The 23,636-nt window shown below is 38.6% G+C and overlaps 1 protein-coding gene across 5 annotated transcripts in view; it reads left to right on the forward strand.

The window, feature by feature from the left end:
• Positions 1-23,636, forward strand: part of ptpn12 (protein tyrosine phosphatase non-receptor type 12) — a 52,565-nt gene that overhangs the window by 7,825 nt on the left and 21,104 nt on the right. For all 5 annotated transcript variants that reach the window (XM_063500671.1, XM_063500670.1, XM_063500672.1 and 2 more), the window contains exons 2-10: positions 16,329-16,437; positions 17,970-18,046; positions 18,193-18,288; positions 19,826-19,864; positions 20,162-20,233; positions 20,435-20,494; positions 21,333-21,475; positions 22,641-22,707; positions 22,793-22,870. In XM_063500671.1, coding sequence (XP_063356741.1) covers positions 16,329-16,437; positions 17,970-18,046; positions 18,193-18,288; positions 19,826-19,864; positions 20,162-20,233; positions 20,435-20,494; positions 21,333-21,475; positions 22,641-22,707; positions 22,793-22,870 — 741 coding nt within the window. The remainder of the gene's footprint in view (positions 1-16,328; positions 16,438-17,969; positions 18,047-18,192; positions 18,289-19,825; positions 19,865-20,161; positions 20,234-20,434; positions 20,495-21,332; positions 21,476-22,640; positions 22,708-22,792; positions 22,871-23,636) is intronic.

A 23,636-nucleotide genomic window follows, 5' to 3' on the forward strand; every position in this document is an offset into this window, starting at 1 on the left:
AGCACTATTTAGTCGATATGCATGTCTCTCTGTTGCACCTGGGTTGTGTATGAATACACCAAGCTAACTAGTGTTAGCTGATAAATTAGCACTCCCTCCATTTTATCCATTTAAGGTAACATCTGGCTTCTAGAAAGTGATCATTGTTGGTTGTGGTGGAAACACTGGCAGGTGACATCACAATGTTTATGTCCATCTTTTATGTCGTCTGTGGCCTTAACCCAAGGTTTAAGACTGGTGTCAATATTTTAAATATTTATATATACATTTTGGGGGTTATTTGTAGCTTTCATGTTTGATCAGATGATGTAGAGAAAACAGGAAATCTGGGAGAAAGCCCTGGGGGCAGACGTGCAGTAAATGGCTATGGGGCCGAATCAAACCCAGGCCTCAACTTTATGGCATGTGGGTTGCCTACTCAACCCTGTGTGATAAAGTGCTTTTCTTCCTTTTTTAAAAATTTGTTGAATGCCAAATTAATTTTTTTTTCTCCTGGAAAACTTTTGGAAGTGAGGCCATTAACCAGTCTCCTTTTTGTATCAGTCTACTGCCGGTTCAATGTAGAGTCTGCTGGGCCCCATCATGCAGGTACAGAGAATTTTAAATGGTCTTTCTACCATTTAAAGCAGAAAAGAATGAGTGATACAACTGGTTTATCTTATCAGGTGCTGCTTTCCGATGCTGTTGTTTACGACGGCTGTTTAGCAGTGGTGTCTTAAACTTGCGTAAAAGAGTTTCTTTGTTATCTGACATGTGGTCTGTTTTTTTACTTTGATTATATTGTCAGAAGGCATTTTTTTTTGCCAATGTCGTCTCACCATTAACTGATAACCTGACTTCATTACCTTATAGATACGTCTACACAATCCAGTACACATACTCTCTGCCTCTGGTTGAGCTCGATTGCTAGTCTTTCTAAGATAGTAGTTTAGTTTTCAAGTGCCTCTTTAATACTTTCTCTGAACAGGCTGCGGGCTATTGACATCCCCAGTCTAACTACGACACAGGTAGCTTTCTTGATACAGTCTGCTTCATTCAGAACTTTCTGCACTTGTATATTGCAATTACAGGGGGTGTCACAGAATCTCATAACAGACCATTTAGAAACACTTTTTTCTGTCTTTAATTTCACCTGCACAAAGCCAAGGCAATTTTCTTTTAATCCACAGACTGCATGTACACTGTAAATCCTAAGTTTAGAGAACTCAGAAACTAAGGAAGCTGATTATTTTTTAAGTTTTACAATCTAAATGTTAATACTGAAACAATCATTCATTACTCTTGCATTAGAAATACAAGTGAGTGATTACTTGGGCTTGAGCATCAGCCATGCAAATTCTCCTCCAAGATCGCTAACCCAACTGTCCCGTGTCGCTTATAGTGTTACAGCTGTGCTATTTTAACTTGAATATAAATAAAATGCCACTGGAGCAACTGAGCTGTAAACATAATAAATATAGCACAGCACTGAATGACAGAACATGCATAATATTTTAAGTCCACAACTGGCTACTGCAAATCCACAACTGCACACTGGTGTTTATTTTTAATGAACAAATAGTTGAAAATATTAAATAATTAAAAGTTACAGGTACTTGGAGAGAAATGTCACAAAAATCTCAAATGTTTAAGTAAACATTTAACAAGTTTTAAAAAAAGTAATTAACACATTTAAGTTGATTTGTTTGCACTTTCTTGGTAAGAAGTTTTCAAATAGCTGCTGTAAATTAACTTTTATAAGCCTGTTTGTGCGAATGGGTCCAGGGGGTTTACCCAGCAGGGGTCTGCTGCTGTTTTTGTCTGTGTGGCAATCGCCATCAGCCCGCCTTATGTTACTACAACGAGAAACAAGACTTCCCAATTTCTTGTAGTGTCACAAGCCTCCTTCGTTCTCAACCGCCCTTTTCCGTGGCTTAACCCAAAAAAGAGCCTTTTGCCTCTAAGCTGGGTGTTTCTCAGAAGATGTAACGCAATATTTTTGCTTCGTAGTTGGTGTGTGTGGTATGTAAGGATAAAAGCTAGCTGACCCACCAACAACCGAGAACATCTTAATTGATCAAGATAAGGGACCAACACAGTGAAATACTCAGGAAATGATGACCTGTGTGTGCAATGTGTGACTAACGTAAAAGGAAATGGGGACGAGTCATATCGTTCATAGCACCTCACCCACATTCATTTACCTGCACTCACACTTATCCTGCTTCTGCCCTGCTGATGTATAGTGTGTTATGGAAGAAAATAATCCCGCATTTCATTATCATTATTAATATCATATCCAAAATGTCATCTTAATCCACAGAATCGCACAGCAAAGTGCAGATTTGGTCAGCAGCTTGACCTTTAATATAGAGAGTGAATACAGTATCTGAGCAGGGAGCTGATTAATACGTGCACATAGGCACCAAGCACACACAATGAGCCCCTGTCCCAGATGATTGGGATTATGAGGTCTGTTCACATCTGCTTCCTGCTGTAAGCTTTGATCCAGGGTGGGAAATTACCTACAAGCCGATACCGGTAAATGCAAACCATTTATGCGTGCATGCGGTTGTGTTTGGACTCTACAAATGTTCCTGATCTCATTGCTTTTTGGTGTGAATTATTTCAGTATCACTTTCCTTGGCAATGATGTGTTTTGTTTTGTTTTTCCTTTTAATTTTTTATTATCTAATAAGCTTAAGAATTGGGTTAAGTTTCAGATTACTTTTAGAGAAACGGAATAGAGCAAAGGCAGAGGAGAGGTCATGCTGTGATAATTAAGTTCACTCTCACTCAGCTTCAGACCCTAATATGGTCATATATGTCAGGCACAAAACTGTGGCTGTGAGCACAAAAGCCCCACCCATCTGCTGTTCAAATCTTGTTTGTGAGGGGCAGCCAATAAGAAGAAAGGATGGAGGAGCTAAAAGACCCTGTTCAGGACAGAATATGAGCTGAGGGGGCCATTAAGTGTTCATTTTGAATACACTCAACCAAGAGCTGAAGTTGTAATTTAACCTGGTCATTCTGTTTTTTCCTTTAATTACATATTTATTGAAGGTTTGTCTCCCAAGGGTTTTTTTTTTTGCCATTAAAATGTGCATGAACCAGCTAAACATCTAAACACTTGTACAGGAAATCTTTCTACATTCAAAAGTTGTCTTTAGACTATTTAATTTTCCACTTCCTTCAATGGGTTGTCCAACTGTATTCCAGTCTCTTTTCCTTCCGCTTCTGCTTTTATTTTGTTTTGGCCACTTTTGTTTTGTCTTTTGACATCACAAAGCCACTAACACGGTGACTCATTAAATCGGAGGAAGAAGTGTGAGTAGGTTTTGGTGCATGTCTGTCTACAATGTACTCTATACTGTACATGCATGGGTGGCATTCGCGGTCCCAAAGGAAATGGGCACTCAGGAGTAATGGTGGTTTTAAATGTGTGCTCAGTTCAGCACAGGTGCTTCCCGCAGTCCATTTCAATCATTTTAACTGCATATACAAGTTAAAATTGCATATATGGTTACAAAATAGTTGCTTGAGATTACTTTAACATTACATGATGCTTGTGCATCGTCATGATGGACCTTTGCAAAAGCACGGTATACCCCACTTATTCAGCCAGATACATTAGAACTGAAAATGAAAGTGTGACAGGAAAAAAGGAAGGCCCGATGGCTACTGAAAAAAATCATTCTGCTTTGTGTCACTAAAAGTCACTCTTGTCGCACCACTGTTTTTCATTGTGTGATTGTTTACACACTGATTCTGTCAGTGCTCCACTGACCTATATTGGCCAGTTGCCTTCAAGTGTAAATGAGTGCACTGTGCATATGAGCGCGTATGTTGAACTTGGTTTCTCATGCTAAGTTGTTTGACGTTATCTTTGTTGAGATCTTTGACATTGAGGTCCGAACCCCTGACTCATTCCAGTGCTCAGGGTGTGGTTTGATGTTATTTCCTCTGTTAATGAGCATGATTTATAAACTCTGTTTAACTATACAACTAATAGCAGGCACCTGACATGCTCACTTGTTCTCTGAAAGCTGAGTTTTTATTACTTTGACTGCAAAACATCCACAGAAATTCAGTTACAGTGGTCCCTCGTTTATCGCGGGAGTTGCGTTCTAAAACTAACCCACGATATGTGAAATCCGCAAAGTAGCCAGCTTTATTTTTTACAATTATTATAGATGTTTTAAGGCTGTAAAGCCCCTCACTACACACTTTATACACTTTTCTCAGACAGGCATGAACATTTTCACACTTTTCTCTCTTGTATAATCAAACCAAAGGCACCCGCAGGTGCCTTTTGACTGTGCAAAAAGTTTCATTGACATTGTTGTGTTTGTTGGGGTGTAAAACTTACAAACATACAGTACAGCACTTCAGAGTCACACTGCTAGAGATCAAAGATTTATGTAAATTTGACAAGCTGAACACATTCTGTACTGTACAGGAGACACGGCACGAGATTGATTGACACGAGATTGATTGACAATGGTCTAACCCCCCCCCCCCAAAAAAAAAAAAAAAACCAAAAAAACAAAACCAGAACATGTAAAATTGCACTAAAAGAATCCGCGAAACAGCAAGGCCGCGGAAGGTGAACCGCGAGGGACCACTGTATTTAGTTTTAAGTAGCAGTTGAATAGTTACGTGATGCGGTTGTTGCTGCCATTCCCCATTGTTAATATGGGAAATGGTGACAACTAGTATTTTTGCTTTTGAAATGTTGTTTTAATCTACTTATTTTCCTCTATGAATTGCCTAGAGTATAAAATGTTAAAAAATACCAATTGATAGTTTCTCTGAGGTAAAGGTGGTGGTTGAATAAGCCTGTTTGAGCTTTTTAAACCAAAAGCTGTATATTGTCAATTTTAAGACGATGAAACCAGGGAATAATTGATGTTTTTGCCTTTGAAATGAAGAAATTGTTATATCTGATCAACCGCACAGTTAATAATTGTTGCAGTTCTGAAATGAGCTCTTCTCATAGCAGCATAACAAACAGAAATAGGTTCTGGGTCTGAAAAGTGAAACCAGCACTGAAGTCATCCTTTTAATGGTGACTCCTGTGCTTGGAAAAAGACTGCTGATTACTTGATGCGCTCGTTCACTAATTTCAAGTAATGCTGAATACAACATAATGGCCACTGTGTAAATTATAGTCACTCAAGGAATAAGGGGGGCTGTCCAGAGTATGCTTGTTGGCTAATGACTTGTCAGTCACAAATCTTTAGACAGTGAGCTTAAGCTTCTCAGCCATTCATCTGGTCTCAAAACGCCAACATGGCAACGGCAAAAATGCTTATCTTGACAAGGTTTGTTTAAAAAAAACAAAACAAAAAAAAACAATACTCTTATACTAATCAATACTAACAAATTAATAAAGGATTAGACACTCATTTGTAACTGTGTCAACAGTGCCGTCTTTGCCTCCCACAGTAGATGCACAACACATAGTAGCACTGCAGATAGGCAGCCCCTCCCCTCACTTCCAGCTGAAGTTGTCATTTTCAACACTAAACATCTCAATATGAGATATTTTGAGAAGCCAGTAAAGGTCATATCTCAACAACAGTGAAATAAATGTTAACCAGCCATTTAACAATTAACAACAACCTGATAGCCACATTAGCCTTTTTGTTAAGTTGTCATTAAGGTAGCAGCTAGCGGCTGTGGCTAATAATGATTGATAATGTTCATGTTGGAGCTGAGTAGCAAACATTTATTAATGCAGTGTTAACAGAATAATGTTATTGTTTGATTAAAGCACACAAAAGTCTGCTAAAACTAGACAGAAACCGTGGCGGCCTGCATGAAAACTATATGATTAGTGTCACAAATATGGAGCCAAGCCATTAGAAACATTGGACTACTTCAGACTACCTAAAAATATTGTCTCGTTTGTCTTTTTGTACTACCAAGCTAAATTATTTGTCATATTTAAATTTTCAAATTTTTTTTTTAAAAATGCCCTGTAAAAAAACAAACAAAAAAAAAACATTTGTTTCGCTTTGTGATGACTCTAATCTTGACACTCCATGGGACTCCACAAGCTAATTGTCGAAGTCACGCTGGCTATGTCTGTTTTTTAAACCATCTGTAGCTTAGCATTAAGAAAAAATTTCTTCTAAATCAGTTTAAAAACCTTTTTATGTCAGACTACTTTTTCTTAATGACATAAATCTTATGTGGCTTAATTTTACCTTGATGTAACAGCTTGCCATATTTCTGATTGTTGTCAATAATAATAATAATAATAATAATAATAACTAGTGCTGCCAATAGATTTAAAAAAATTTAACAAATTAATCTCACAATTTTCTGTAATTAATTGCATTTAATCACAATTACTTGATCAATAGCCTGGCTGCAATTACACTTTTTCAACTTTATATTTAAGCTTGTAACTGACATTTATGCAATATAATGAAATAAATATATGCTCTTAATATGTTTATTGAACGTCTTGAACATTCATGTTAACAAAAAACTCTGTAAACATTTATCCACTCTCTCTCTCTGTCACTCTTGGGGGGCACTTCAAGTCCTTGAAACGAGGAACCAAAGCTATGTAAAGCGTGTGTTCTCAACAATATTAATCGGTCTGCAGTTTTGTTGCAATCCACTTGGCACTGTGTCAGTCAATATGTCCGAGGTAGACTTACTGAGCCCCCGATGCTCCGTGAGTTGTTGGTCGCAAGCTGGGTGACGCGTTAGCCAAAGTGCTAGCAGCATCCCCGGCTAACGTATACATCGCGTCAATGTGATATTTTAAGCTGGAAGTGCTTCGGTGAAAAGAAAATTCCTTCCTGCACAATGTGCATAATACTTTGTCAGTCAACTGTTCCGTCTTGTTTTTTTTTTTTTTTAATACTCAAATTTCCCATCGAGAGGGCCAATGTGCGTTTATCGTCTTCCAAATTGAGTTGATTGGTTCAGCTGCCCGTCACTACCAGATCAACTGCCCATTTGCGCATGTGCAAAGGTAACTACTTGGACAAACTGCCTGAAATGCGTTGACAGAAACCTTTCAGGAATTTTGAGTCATTCTGCACTCAAGATGCGTTAATAGCGTTACATTTTTTGTATCACGTTAATCGTGATGATGGCTTAATCTGCGTTAACGCGTTAATTTTGACAGCACTATTATTAACATGGAAAAAAAGTTGGGGCAAAACTCACTAAGTGTTTTCTATTCATTTTTTTTTTTTATTCAAAGAAAAGCTCGAATATAAAACATCAACATGCTGTTTTATATTAGGGGTTGGCTTTTAGCTTCGGCTAAAGCCATTAGCTTAGTAATGATCTTCTTGGTAAGAAAGTCAGTGAGACGGAGACGGTATATTTTCACAAAATGTCAAGCTGTTCCTTTAATATTTCTGCTGTTGTTGCTTTGTCTTAGCCGCATCTTTCTTTATAACTGAATATGACTTTGCACTTATGCAGCCTTTTACTGATCGGGGACATTAATGCCACAGTGAAAGAAAGGCAGAGAGCGCACAGATCAGGCTGATTGAATTGTCTGAGTGAGGGAAGCACAGCAACAAACTCACACAGACCCTTTTAGTCTCCATGCTGTAGCAGTGCATCTTTTCCCCGCATGCTCGCAGCGCGGGAGATGGATTTTTCTGAGAACATTGTGAGGAGTGACCTATTTTGGCGTGTGTGTATGTGTGTCTGCATGGAAGGTGACCGTCAGTGCTGCCTCTCTGCCAGTAGCGCTCAATAACCGCACTTCCTGGCCACACACATTCAAAAACCTTCTCCCCACTGCTGCAGCAGGAAGAGCTTATTTTCTGCCAATCAGCTGAAGAAGAGTTGAAGAAACAGAATGTGCTTGCCTCTATGTATGTGTGTGAATTATTCAGTGTACCAGGGAAGTACATTGATGCTGACTTGTTAAGCCAGGAAACAGAAAGTAGGTTAGATCCACTAACAACTACATCTAAAGCACTCTTTCCGTCTCCACCATGATCTCTGTTGGCGTTTTTTTAAAAATCATTTTCTTAATATTTATACTTCCTCAGTCTGCTTCTCATCCCAGTAACTGCCCTGGCATCTTTAAGCCATTTTAGGCCAAGTCATTGTGAAGAAATGTGTCTGTGAGCACATGTGATTCAGTCACACCCTCAAGAGGGTCTGTGAAGTCAGCCCTGGGCTGCTGGGGGCACCGCCCTGCGTGTGCATGGCAGTGGAAGTCAAGCGTTCACAGGAAATTGGCCAGCTTATTCACACTGTTTAACTTCTCAGACTGATGGGAAGTAAGAAAGTGATAGAAATGGACATTAACAGAAGGTAGAAACAGAGTACGGAAGGAAACTGAGCAACGTGAGACATGTGAATGCTGGGAAAAACTAGAAAAATAATGAGTAGTATGGTAACAATGATAAATGTGCAAAAAAAGAAAAAAAACATTTATTGCACTGAAGTTTATTTTATTGCATCAAAAGAACGTGATAAAATGGAAGAAATTGGAGCCCTGTAGATATTGGAGCAAGCTGCAGATTCAATTCGACAATTGTCTTCAAATAAATGCTAGTGAGCTTTTGTTAGGTAAGGTTTCAAGATACATACATTTGCAGTCAGAGCCACAACCATCCAGTGGTTTCAGTGTGGTCTTGCCTAGAAATTGTTCATATTACTCACATGTATTCTGCCTGTGGTTTTCTTTCCTTTAATGTATAAGTGGTTTGGGGGGGATAATTTTTTTTTTTTTTTGTGGTTAGGGCCATAAGTGTGTGGACACTGACACAATTTTTAAAATTCTTGTCTCTGTACACCACCACAGTGAATTTAAAATGAAACAATAAAGATGTGATTAGAGTGCAAACTAATAACTTCGATTCAAGAGGTTTAATTACTGTTTAATTACTTTTAAATGCAGCTGAATTGCCCCATTTGCAGTGCTCTTTTCTCATGTGACTGATCTACATCATTTCTTAACAGATGTGCTTCATCCCCAATTAGTTTAACAAACAATAATGTGGCACTTCAAGGCCAGAGGTGCTTTTCTAACTGTAAACCAAAGAACATCAGATGTTCTGTTGTTGGCTACAAGAGGAAACACAAGTTTCCATGCATCTCGAGCTTCTGAGAAGTCTACTACTGTTATTTTTCATGGCAATCCCACTAAAGTAGATTGCTATAAAATTACTGTTAGCTTTGGCCGGAGTTGTGCATAAACCCGAGTGTCAGTTATAGAAACCATTAAACATGCCCTGAGTGTGGGTTACTATGTTACTTGTGCATGCACCGCTTCTCAGTTTCATTAAGATCAAATTAGAAGCTTTTGAGTAATCTTGACAAACGCAACCCAGCTTGTGAACGATGACGAAGCATGTACTGTCAAAACGTAGCCTCGCTTTCTTCTGCTTCAAACATCTGCAGGTGAAGGTTTTGCTAGCTGGCACCTCTCGGTGAGTGGCGCCTAAACAATCCGAGCCCTTAAATGTCATAGTAGGTGACCAATTTTTTATTTTATTTTTTTTAAAGAAAAAAGCAGAAGCTAAAACAGAAATATATTGAAAGCATTACATGATTTTAAAATTTCAACTTTGTACACGAGAATGATGTGATGACTTTAAGGGTGTGAAAACCACAGGACCTGTCACAAGTTTTTCCGAGAACACAGCAGTTTCCTGTGGTGTTTGGTACCTGTGTGTTTTATTGTGCTGACATCTTTCCTGAGGGTAGAAGAGTTATAGGCAGTTGTATTTCTTGGTTTAAAATTGGCACCAGTCATTGTTGTGATCAGCTGGGATGAAATCGTTACAGTAGTGCTGAAACTCTTAAGTTGGCATGAAGTTTATTTAACAGCTGATTCATTTTAAGGCATATATCAAATAGCGCTGAATCCTGGTTCTCATTTCTTTAAATGTGGTAGTAAATGTATTATTCTATCTGTTGAATTTATATTTATTACTGTTACAATAAATCAAAATCGGCTTTATTTATTTTTTCCTGCTTAATTTCCACCCAGAGGTGCTCTTTGGCAGAAACGATACATCCACCGTCTGCTAGATAACAAACAAGACTTGAATAGAGGAGTGCACTTGAATCCCAATAGAAACAAGGATATTTACTTTTCTTCGCCCCCACCTTCTTCATTCAGAACAGAGGCTAGTGTGAAGCGACGGAGTACAACGGGAGCTTGTGAATAAACGTCAAGAACAACGAATAAAAGAACCCATTAGCTTAGTTATCATGAGCCTCTTGAAAGCCTCTACTCTCTCCTTGTCCTTTGCTTCCCCTTTCTTCCTCCATCTTTTCCTGCTACCTCCGCTTTCTTTTTATATTTGACCTCAGATCACTTTTTCTCCTTTATCTGAAATATGCAAGCTCTGATCTCCTCCTTGAATTTTCTTACACTTCTCTTGTTAGTTTGTTTTATAAACGTCACACTCTTCAATTCTTCAGACATTGAAATTATTTGTGAGAGCACACACATGCTTTGGTTTATGTCGGTGTTTTATGTAAGAATTATTGGAAATAAAATTTAGGACAAGGTAAAGCAGTATTTTATTTTTGTTAATCTGTAATGATACTGAGTGACAAACGACAGTGAAAGAAACATGCTTAGTTTGAACAACAAAAGAAATATGTAAACAGTGCATACGCATATCTCTCACAATAAACATAAATCATGGAGAGTTATGGCTGTTTTGAAATTTCTGTTACCATAACCCCTAAACCTAAACTGCCATATCTGTAGTTTGTGTACAGAAGAAACAAAAAGCTCAAGAGTTGTTTTCGGGTTTTTTTCAGCTAACTCCCTTTTCTGGGCTTAATAAATAATAATCATTTATATGATTTTATGAGTGTCTCACATCATTGGTGGAAGAATTTTGGCTCACGCTTTTTTTACAGTGTTGTAGTTCATTGAGGTTTACAGCCATTTATTTATGCACAGCTCTCTTAAGGTCCCACCACAGCATTTCAGTCAGGTTGAAGTCTTGACTTTGACTGGACCATTGAAACATCCTGATTCTTTTCTTTGTCAGCCGTTCTGTTGTAGATTTGTTGACGTGCTTGAGAACGTTGTCCTGTTGCATGATACAATCTTGACTTGAGCTTTAGTTTTGAACTGGTATTCTCAGTCTAGACTGTAGAATAGTTTAGAGGAGTTGACGGTTGACAGAGTGACTGCGAGGTGCACACGTCCTGTGGCTGGAAAAATAAGCCCAAATCGTCACCCCTCCACCGCCGTGCTCTATAGTTGGTATGAGTTGTTTGTGCAGATATGCTGCGTTTGGTTTTTACCAAACATGGTGCTGCGCAGTATGACCAAACATCTCCACTTTGGTCTTGTCTGTAAAAGGACATTGTTCCAGGAGTCTTGTGGTTTGTTCAGATGCAACTTTGCAAACCTAAACTGTGTTTCTATGTTTCGTTTTGTTTTTATAATAAGAAGAGACTTCCCCTTTTCAACCCTTCCGAACAAGCTATTCTTGTTCAGTCTTTTAATTATACTGGGGTGAACTTCAACATTTAACAAGCTAATCGAGGCCTGCAGAGTGTGAGTGTGAAATGTAGCACTTGGGGCTTTTTGTTTGTTTTGTTTTTTCCAATTTTTCTGAGCATTGTCTAATCTTGTGGGGAATTTTCTGGAACATCTCCTCCTAAGAAGATTGTGGCAAGATGTTAACCAACCAGAATGCCCCAGACCTACAAACTGCAAATGAAACTTTTGCCTTAATTGACAAGTTTGTCAATTAATCAGGTATATTTGATTAGCAACACCTAGCTGCTACTTAACCTCTTAATTACTATGGAAGCTGTGAGGGTGTGAGCTTAGCTTTTCACAGGACTGATTGGAGTACTATTAACATTTTCTTCATCTAATCTTCTTCTAATATTATAGAGGTATCTTTTTACTCTGCTGTAAATCACATAGGCTTTCAATTAAACAAGTGATTTTAACTGCTAATAATATTAGTAATTATAACTAAAGATTGATATTGAAACAAGTGCCTTTATAGAGTTGATCTTTTGTTGGTTGTTTCATTAATTCATTTTCAGTTGTCTGTGTGGTGGAGAGGGGAAAAAAAGCCATGCAGAGTTTACATCCATTGTTGCACAACTTCTCAGAAAATATGCTAGCGTTGATTAAAGGAACTGATACATTTAAAGGCATATATTCTGATGGAGTAGACCATTTGGAAGCAGTTCTTAGTTGCCATTCCTGTAATTGTTGTAAGTGACACTCCACAGACAAGTCAGCCCTGCTCTATCAGCAGATTAACAAGTGATAAATAAAGACGCTGTCAGTGATGCTGAAGATAGCGCTCTATGGTGCATTCATGGCTTAGAACTACTGGTTTTGCATACATGCTTTTAATTATATTTAAGAACATCAGTATAATTTTACACATTTGTTATCAGTGACTGTGTGAAACCTGGGATAATAAAACGTATCAGTTACAAATGTTTATGATCGTTATTATAGTAAATTTGTGTGCTGCTAATCCTTGTTAGCCAAAAGCTCAAGTTTCAGATTGCTCTTGACACTTAGTTTCAGGCAGGTTTTACTACTTTTGGCTCTGCGTTATGTCACTGAACAGATATCCTTAAAATGTAATCAAGAAGCCACGCCCACTTGCTGTCCAAAAAACACCTTTTTTTGTGTCTATCATAAGAAGAATGCTTAATGGTAGGGTTGCCTTATAGCAGCATGGTAGACAGTGAGCGAACTAAGGACCTTTATCATGTCACAGAATAAGATTATGAGATACGTTGAACTGTGAACGATGCAAAGCTATCCACTGGAGTAAAAACTCAGTTTAACTACACATTCTATCCCTCAGATATATTTAAAGAAAAAGAAGACTTGTAATTTCAACATTACATCTCAGTTTTTCTACATGATAAAGAAATACTGCTGTAGTAAATTAAAAAAATCTATCAGCTTGTCTCCCTGGGCTTATAGAGTAAGTAGCTCATTGCCCAGACTTTGTAACTATAAAACAGAAGATACCAGAACTATCCACCTAAAAAATAAAATAAAATCGAAATATAGCTCTTAAATAGTGAAACACTGGAACTTTTCTGTCATTTAATTCTTTATCTCTTATTTAATTATTTTGGTGTGGTTTGAATGGCCATGGGGGAAGTACAAAATTGATGCTCTCCTTCACATTTTCCAAAGCCATACAGTGGGCCGATATTGAGTCTGTGCCAGGCCGATTCTGGCCCTTAGGCCTTATGCTGCACACCCCTGCCCTAGAGTTAATTTTGCAGAAATTTTGAGTGTAGCTGCTGTTACTACTTGGTTTGTCCTAACTAACTGGCGGATAATATATTATGTCATTCAAGATTAAAATGGGTGATTAAGGGGCAAAAATCTGTACGCCAAGTGCCGCCGAATGTCTAAATCCACAGGATTTAATGGGAAAATGAATTTGATTCCCCGGGTTTCCTGTAAATGAAACAAAAGGGGCTACAAAGGGAAGCTACTTATCATCATTACTGCCTGACTTCTCTACTCGTTTTGTGTATGTGTCTGTGTGAGAGTGTGTTTGTGTGCATGTCTGCCCGGGCTGTGGCCCAACACAGAAGCAGACCTCTGTTGCAAATGTAATTCACATGAGGCCAGAGGAGCGCTAACGCTATTACCACACACACACATACACTCTCACACACATGCACAGCTGTGTTGCCGCCCACAGTCTCTGTTTTGCGCTCCTTTTCTCTCTGTCAGTTCGTAAAATTAAATTTTGAAAAACTGATCATGTCATTGGGGGGATTCTTGTGTGCTGTGCTCAGAAAATATAAAAAGATTCAAAAGACAACTTTCTGAAAGTCAGAAATGTTTTAATTATTTACGAATGAAGAAAAAACTGATGCACAGAAACCACTGTTTAATACTTCTGTAAGCATTGTACATTTTGAAAAATCAAGTGTAGTCTTTTTTTTGAAATGTCACATTTATTCCATGCTAATATGTCCACTAGCACTGAAGTTGTTACAAAAGTGAAACGAGGAAGAGAGTGTGAGAAACACAGGGAGTTGGGGTGTGCAGTGCCGTGCTACAGTAACAGGAGGAAAGCCAGAGAGAAGAGGTGGGACCATTTTTCACACGAGGCTCCAGAAGCCTGAACGCCCACGCTGACTTTCTCAGACTTACAGAGAGAGAGAGAGGCAGGAAAAGTGGAGAGATTCCTAATTTCCTCAATGTCTGAATAACCGAGAGGAAAGAGATTAAACCGACTTCTGAAATATCTTTTTTTTTTTTTTTTTTTAAGGCCCTTGAGAGTGACACCATGCGAATGCTATCTAAGTTCAGCAGCAAGAGTTTTATAATGGTACAAAAGTTTTGCTGTGCTTTTGAAGTTTCTTTAGACTTCCACTGTTAAACTCAAGGCCAGAATGAAGATTTAAAGAAAAAAGGAGGATTCAGAATAGGCTTAATAAAATATGGTTCTTTAAATGAAAATATTTTGTCCTCTTCCTGATGTCATTTTCTATCACAGTAGCAATTATCTTGACAATAAAGAGACTCATTGAAAAGTCATTTTATAGTGTATTAAGCTGCTTTTTTTTTTAAGCTCAGCTCTTTGCCTACGCTGTCAGATTCAGTCTTCTGTGGCCACAAATGGTGCTTTCGGTGTTGAGTGTAGGTCACCTTCATTTTGCAAACGCCCTAAGCCCAACACATAATGACTGTAGTTACACGAGTAAACAGAAGAAAATATGGCCCCTGTATAGTGTTCTCCTTTTGTAAAGAGATCCTCATCCTTGCCTGCAGTGTTCAAGGACAGCTAGCTAAGCTCTGGCCTGCTGTCACACAAGAGACCCACGCTCTTCCCATTTCCCATTAACTGAGTGTGTGTTCATCAGTGTCAGCCACTATTAGATTTGGCCACACTTAACTTTATGCACTGTCACACAGAGAGGACTGGGAGTTTGTGTGTGTGAGACTGTGGTGTAATGGTATTAATAGTGATGTCAGTGTAGAAGGATTGATAAAATAGCATTTCTGTGTTATAAATGAGAATAACCTGCTTGTATCTAAGCTAAGACAAACACTGAAGTGAAACATGTTTCCCACAGATTTAGTTTCCACCTGGCGCGAGTGGATGCAATGAAAGGAGGCGCACATGCTTTCTTAAATGAACAAGGATGCAAGGATCCAACCTTTTCAGCTCCTTGCACGCACTCGGGCTTGGAGTGGAGCTGATGGAAACAAGTTGTGGACATAAAAGCTTGCAGTAAAGGTTAAAATACATGGCTGAATATATTGCAATGTTTACAAGTGCTCGATGTGTACCCCTCTGGACGCATGGCATATGTCCTACGATAGTCGATACGACCCATACATGCGAGCATGTCTGAAGTCATTGCAGCCACTGCTGTTGTTATGCTACCTACCGGCAACCACGGGAACCTCACGAATCCCTTCTTTACAAAAGTATGTGCCTTGATCATTACTGGTGAACACCTGGGGAACTCGCAGTCACTATGTAAAATTGGTCACAAAGAGATATGCTGGTACACTGAGAACCTCTTTGCAATTGCTTTGGTTGCTGTCGTTGCCTGTAGTTTGCATGAAAAATGCAGACTTGTCCTCAGTGACTTGGCAACTACTCATCAAGTGGTGGTGAGAATGTGAAAAGTGTGACACGTGACGGGTGGCCTTCAGAATAAGATTGAAATGTGTTGATTGCAGTGTTAAAGCAAGACTTTTTTACTTTGAAGGCCTGGTTAGTATTAGTAGGCAAGTAGAAGGCAAGCATTTGCAGACAGTTCAGCAACTTCCATACAAACTACAGGCAACGTGCTAGCAAACAAGTTTTTGGTGCCTTGATCTGGAATGTGGGCTGGTTATCAACAATTAAACTTTCACAACAAGAGCGAGGTTATTTCCCACGAATATGTGAATTGTGGGTGGTCTTCTCTCAGACAGATAAAAACTAAAAATGAAAAGGGTGAAATGAGTTGCCGGATATATACCCCGGTTGACAGCCTAAAGAAAGGGTATGTTGAGAGCACTGAACACTCTATTAACCATCATCTGTAAGTTTTATTTTTTTTGTTTTGTGTTGGGGGTTTTAGCGCTGTTGTCTAGTGCTTGCTTTCTCATTCGAGCTCACCAGTTTTCTCTCTTGAGTGATACTGATGTTGATAGGCTGGCTTGTGTCTGACTTGTATCACTGATTGACCCTGCTGTCTTATCATATTTCCTCTCAAACAAAGGCGCACCAGTCATTACTATAATCAGTGTTTGAGTTCTTCTATTTGAAGACCAGTTTATACTTTTAACCACTTCACATGGTAAATGTCTAACTGCTAAAGAGAAAAGCAGTGTTTTACAGTATATGTCCTGTTTTCTTGTTTGTTTTTAGCGGTTACGACGGTTATCTACCAAATACCGGACAGAGAAGATCTACCCGACCAACATAGGGGAGAGAGAGGAGAATGTGAAGAAGAACAGATATAAAGATATCCTGCCATGTAAGTCATGTTCCACAGATGAAAGATTCTTTCCCACAGGACACATTTAAACTTATCAGAAACAGGTGAAACTAATAAAAATTTATGGCCACGTTACTTTTCGATGTACTTTTCTTGTATGTTATACTGGCAACTCAGTGAATGGAGCCACTGCTGATTTATCCACTTTCTTTTAAGAAAACAGGATAAAAGTTGGGGTTGGCATGTAAAGATGTCAACTTTTTTCTTTAGCTTAGAGTGGCATAATTTATCTCATAGCTTCCACATGATTTAGTTAGTTCAAATTTCTCTTGTTTTTTAACTTTCAATGTATTCAATCAAAAATCAATAGACAGGGCTTCTTCATACTAAGAAGACATGGGGAAGACAAAGGGGACAAAATGGGCAAATTCTGGTAATTTGTAATGCCAAAACCTTCAGACCTTCAGAGACGCTACTTACTTACCTAGTTAACTCTGAAAAGTGGGAGGAGAATTGGAGGTCCACAAGAAATTAACTTTTGATTTTTATGGAAACTTTTTGGTCACACCTGGCCTTTGCATTAATGCGCCTCCCTGCTACGCTACAATGCTGCTATAAACAAGGATTTAAATGGAGCCTAATGTTTAGCATTGTTGTGGGTTTTGGTGGTTGTGTGCTGCCTATGAATAGGTAAAAATATCTGTGGATGATTTTTGCTTTACTCCTTCCGGTTGCCATCTTGTTTATCAAAATGCACATCTGGCCTTTATGTATGCGCACATATATGCATAGATCAAGGCCAAATGTGCTGCACTAGCTTATCATTCTGCATCTGTTTCATGACTGTAGTTGATTCACAGCAATAAACGCACCGTGCTTTCACTTGGCGTTTTGTTCAGAAGTGGTGCCTGACAATATAATCTATATGAAACTTTGCTCCCTGCATGACGAGCAGCTTATAAGCGTCACGCACATATCAGCTCAGCTTTAAAGGTCACTGTACACCAGAGAAAACGGTGTTCAGTTAAAGGTGGTAACAGCCCCAACAAATGTCAAATATCTTTTTAGATATTGTCACCTGCTCGTGTTTACTTTGAGGATTTTATTCTAACTACTTGGTTAAATGAATGAAATTTAGAAAATAAGAGAAAGTATATTTAGAGATCCATTTATAGCAGCTACAGCTACTGTAGGTCATGCAATGGTTTCCTACACAGAGGTCTTGCGGTACTTAATAATAACCTCAGGGGGAAGCTTACGTGACCCAACATCTGTCCTACTTTTTATACCTTTATCCTGCTTTTCTCCTCTGTCTATCCATCCATCCATTCATTCATTAAGGCTTTTAGTGAATGAGTTGCTGACAAGGCAAAGGAAAAACTGGTTCATCCGTGACAGATGTGTACGCACACACACGCACTGTACATAAAAATGGGGGATAATACTGTGTCCATTATATCACATATTTTACTTGTTCCCACCTATATCCTCATTCATTTTTTGTTCATTTTTGTTTCAATAAGAAGAAAATGTTTTAATAGAGAAAATATTTCTTTCCATTTCCTCCCCAGTTGATCACAGTAGAGTGAAGCTGAAGCTAAAAACAACCAATCAGGACACAGATTACATCAATGCTAACTTCATTAAGGTAAATGTCAAGTTACTTTACCATGTTCTCTGGCATGTTGTTTACTGTTTAGTGGAAAAGTTCTCATAGTGTACTGAGTCATGTGATTAATCCTCGCTGAATGTGTTAATATAATTGATCGGTGAACATGTTTTCTCTGCTTTCAGGGTATGGATGGCCCAGAGGCCTATATTGCAACTCAGGGTCCACTGCCGAACACTGTCATCGACTTCTGGAGGATGATCTGGGAGTACAACGTAGCTGTGAGTTTTCCTTACTAGAAGATGGGAAATCAATGGATGGAGATATTTTTTTGTTTTTCTCATTGTGAACGATTGAATCGTGTATCTAAGTGCTGTTTTTGCGCTAAAATGCTGAAGGTAAAGAGAGCAAGAAAAGTCTGATGTGTAAATGCTTACAGTTTGAATGTACTTGATGGGGTTTTTTTTCTTCCCGTCTTCATTAATAGACTGGATATCTGATTATTGGCTTCTTTGCAGTGATTTAATCCAATTTCAGCGATGTAAACTTTTATCTACTGAGGACTTAAATGGAATTAAAAGCATTGATTTGATCTTTAAAAATAGAACCTGGCTATTTGCCAATTTATAAATAATGGCATTTATAATATATAATAAATAAAATATTTTTAAAAAGTAATGAAGAGATCAAAGAAACACCCTTCAACCTTCTTGTTGAATAGTTTGTCCACCAGAGGGCGGAATTGTCTGAGCAGAGCATAAACAAGCAAAAAAATAACTACACATGTCACACATAAATACAAAATATCAGCTGATATATCAGAATGTTGGATTCTTAAATCAGAAAATAGTACTATCGATGTTGATGCTCTGAGTGAGTCGGTCGGTTTTGTTGTAACGGCTTGCTCAAAATTTTACTTTACATTAACACACTGCCAGTAAAACAAACCTTTCTAGGCTCTGTAAGGGCTACGATATATGAAAGGTTATATTCTATAACAGGAATGGTGAAGCAGTTCAGTTCAATAGTTTAGTTTGTTGCAGTACTGCGAGTGACCACTAGAAGAGCACAATAGCAAGGGCGAGAGGTGGTGCTGCAAGAGCTGGAAATGGCACCTTAACAGTGCAAGTATTTGGCAAGCTAGCCACAAAAAGCATAAAAACCGCTGTACTGCCGGAGGATCTTTTGTTAGCAGGGTGGCTGAAGAGGAAGAGAGGGTTTATTACCTAATGTGTTTTTGCAAAATGCTGCAAGAACTAGCCGCAGCTAACAGAAGACTTTTTTTTTTTTAAAGTAAAATTTAATTCTCCTTTTTTTGTTTGTTTATTTTCTTTTAAATGAGCGCTTACTCTTTCCAAGAGTGCAGATTTGGAAGAACAAAAGGTTTGCGTCATTACAGAAATTTGAGAAAAAATGTTGACATTAGTGGCGGTTAAATAAATTAAGTGTACGAAGTAAGACTGTAATAATGAAGATACTCAAAATAAATATTTAATTGTGTCGTCAGGAATTAAGAGGCAGATGGAGAGTGCTTATGCTGTAACCAGATGGACAAAGATGGGAGGAGGGCTATGATTAGGTTTAACTAGTGCTATGAAGAGGGATGAGTCTGCAGCTTTGATAATTACTCCTGTAGGATCAAAGGGAATGACCTGAAATGCAGCTGCATGGAAATGTGCGATAAAACGTGAAGGATGCTCTGCTTAGTTTCTCTAACTCTTTTAAATCTGAGCACGCAGGAATGAATAAAAATCTGCATTTTTAGTTTTGAGAGCTTAAATGTTTATATTGTAATCCTTCCTTTTTGTGTCTTCGCAGGTTATTGTGATGGCTTGTCGAGAGTTTGAGATGGGAAGAGTAAGTGTGCACGTTTTTGCACATGTAAAATCACAACTGCTTTTCTTTTTTCTAATAAAAAAATGTTTGTGGAGAGAGAATATGTGAATTCACACTGATCACTTATTTTGAGCTCTATATTGCATGCACATATGGCTATAGTAAGCACATAATTAGTCACTTATATCTGTCACCGTCTATGTTCTACATGTCACATTAATTGTTTATTTTGAATCTGAAAGTGTGTGTTCACAGGAAGCTGTGGTGTCTGTCTCGTATTTTGTTCTCAGCCAAAGCTAACTTTTCTTCTCTGGTTAGAAAAAGTGTGAGCGGTATTTCCCGATGCAGGGGGAGCAGCCTATGAGCTTTGGCCCTTTCAGAATCTCCTATGTAAGTAGACAAATCTGTGATGATACAGGTGTGTGTGTGTGTGTGTGTGTGTGTGTGTGTGTGTGTGTGTGTGTGTGTGTGTGTGTGAGAGAGAGTGAGTGAGTGTGTGAGTGTGAGACGAGTGTCTAAAAACAAAAAGGAGGCACGTAGCAGGTCTGGGTTTTGGGACTGCCTCTTTTCTCACATGTTTTTGTTTTCTAGGAATCGGAGCAGGCCAGAACAGACTACTTCATCAGGACTTTGACAGCACAGTATGAAAATGTAAGTGCTTTCTCTCGAGGCCTCTTCATTAATACCTAATGTAGTTTATCAAGAAACCAGTCTAAAGTAAGTGTTAACTTTCAGATAACCCTACAGCCTATCACAATAGCGACAAGATTGCCTACAAATAAACTTCATATCCACATGTTTTCCAACAAATAAAAGCTGTATATAAGTCAAATTAGGCTTTCTTTTTGCAGCCATAGACCCAAAGTCCCCCTTCAACTGCTTGCATGCATCTAAATGGCAACCTTTAAATTTGAGTTTGAGAAAAAAGGAGCCATTTGACCAGGAGCCAAATGTTGCATGCAGGACGATTGGTGCATTAAAAAGCTCCCGTTTGTGCTGAATGACCACAAACATCTTTCAGACGTCTCAGGCTGTTGCAGTGCAATATCCTGACAGGTCTGCATAAACAGTCAGTCACGCTGCACTCTTGTTTTTTTCTGTTTGTTTGTTTAGGGTTTTTTTTGTGTGTGTGAGGGTTTTTTAAAAAAAAAAAACAAACAAACATCCAAACAAAAATAAAACAACTGGTCATGCTCCAGATCTGATGCACCGTCTTCAGGCTTGAATACTGCAGACTACAGATGCATCTGGAGAGAGCTGTTTGGGTTAGTTTGAAAAACCATTTGATGTTTCCTTTGTGGACAAGTTGGAGGTCCATGGGGTGGGATTATACTTAAACTCTGTGTGTCAATAAAGGTTTTTTTTGTTTTTGTTTTTTTTAAGATTAAGTTTGGCAACATTGTTCATGGCATATCATAGTTTCACTCTTTCACCACTGAACCAGCTTTCATCTGACTCAACTCAGTTATCAACGTTTGTTTTCCTGCAGGAATCCCGTAGGATAACGCAGTTCCATTATATGAACTGGCCGGATCATGACGTCCCCTCATCATTTGATTCCATTTTGGATATGATTGGGCTGATGAGAGAATACCAAGAGAACAATGATGTCCCAATATGTGTACACTGCAGGTAGTTATGCATGCATCTACTCTTAGCTGAAATTGAGTTTTAGTGTTTTTTGTTGTTTTGGTGAAATTCAGCTAATATGTGAAATATATGAAATTTCTAAAAATGGATTAATGTAAAATGCTTAATTGCTTTAAACAAAGCAGGTCTTACCCAATTTACTGAAGCTGGAGACTTGACAGAAAGTTCTAGGCGGTCCCCAACCTTTTTTGCGCCACGGACCGGTTTATGCCCGACAATATTTTCACGGACCGGCCTTTAAGGTTTCGCGGATAAATACAACAAAATAAAACTAGTACCGGTACCGAAAAAAAGAAGATTTATTCATAACACACGTGAAAAGACCCAGGAAAACCGAGTTAACGATAAAAACGATAACAAAATAACGCTGAAAACCGATAAAAAACCCTGAAAACCATACATTTCACACCTGACCCTCAACTCTCGCGGCCCGGTACCAAACGACTCACGTACCAGTCCGAGGCCCGGGGGTTGGGGACCGCTGTTCTAGGCTACAAATGTAAATATTATCAGTACAGTACAGTAAGAAGCTTAAATGGTAAAGTTATCAACTTGAGTGTAAACAAAAGCAGAATAATTAGAAGCCCACAGTTTCTAGTTTTCTGCTGCGCACATGCATGGGTGTACACACACACACACACACACACACACACACACACACACACACACACACACACACACAAACAACGCACACGCTCGTCTCCATGTGTGTGTAATCAGCTATAATGAGCAGCCTGAGGACATTTCCTGGTTCCTCTGTTACACAGCAGGACTTAAAGCTGCGTCTCTGCATCTGTTAAGATGCTTTGTGTGGGTTGATGTGCGCTGTTTGTGTGGAGAAACGGTACTCTTTATAGTAGCAGAATGCTTGCTGACAGCGTGAGATCACTTTTTATGATTTTTTTTTTTTTTTTTTGTGTGTGTGTGTGTGTGTGTGTGTGTGTGTGTGTGTGTGTGTGTGTGTGTGTGTGTGTGTGTGCTTCTGTGAGGCTCCTGTCTCCTTCCTGTCTGGATGAGGTGTTATTACACACATGCAAACAACATACAAAAAGACCAGATGCTTCTCAGTGATAGAAATCTAGTTATCTAGTGCACTGATACAACAAAAGCTTATTTGTGTATATGTGTGTGTTTCCACTAATCGCAGTGCAGGCTGTGGGAGGACAGGAGCTATCTGTGCTATTGACTACACATGGAACCTCCTCAAAGCCGGGGTATGTCAACACACACTTACCTGTGCAAATGTACACATTAGATCGATTTTAACATTTCTTTTAATTCTCTTTTAACGTTGTAAAGAAAATTCCAGAAGATTTTAATGTATTCCGGTTGATCCAAGAGATGAGGACACAGCGACACTCGGCTGTTCAAACCAAGGTTTGTTGTCTTAGCTTTCATTACAGATGTAAATTAATGAAACGGATGTTTATACAGAGCGATAATTTATTTACTAGTTCCATACTAGCACAGAAATGCTAATCAGTCCTCAGAAGCTTTACTGCTGCCGCGCACAACCATGGCTCTGAGGTCATGAACTCTAGACGTCGTCATATATAACACCCTTTTTATATATAGGTTTTTCTGTATTAGATGTGTTCTCGTTACTGGAAATTATGAAGAAGTATTAGAGCCACTTTAAGAAAAACATTACATTTACATTTTGAGAATAAAGTCAAAATATGGAGATTACAGGTGTTGTTTCAAGACAAACTGCCACGGCTGCTATACCCTCTACAAAATGCCTTGTGTCGATGAGTTAGTGAGGTCGTACTTGGTTTCATTTAAAAGGAAGTAATTTCTCTTTTAGCACATAAACACAGTGGTGTGATAAGTAAAAGAACACTGAAGAAAAAAAAAAAAAAAGCAAACACAAAGTTGGAGGACTTGGCCAGATTTGTCCAAAATGAAATGGGCAGGTGCAAGGATACTAGTGGAATCACAAGAGGCGATAGGACAGCTGATCAGTTAGTTTCACTGACTCATCTACACAGACTCAGCTACACAAGGCGTTTTGTAGAGTGTATATGAGCCGTGGCATTGCCAACTGTAATCTCCACATTTTGACTTTTTTCTCAAAATGCACACAATTTTTAAAATTTTTTCTTAATGTGGCCCTAATACTCGGTCGTGGGAAATAATCTGT

Source organism: Pelmatolapia mariae, linkage group LG17 (assembly GCF_036321145.2).
Source record: "Pelmatolapia mariae isolate MD_Pm_ZW linkage group LG17, Pm_UMD_F_2, whole genome shotgun sequence".
NCBI classification, from domain to species: Eukaryota; Metazoa; Chordata; class Actinopteri; order Cichliformes; family Cichlidae; genus Pelmatolapia; species Pelmatolapia mariae.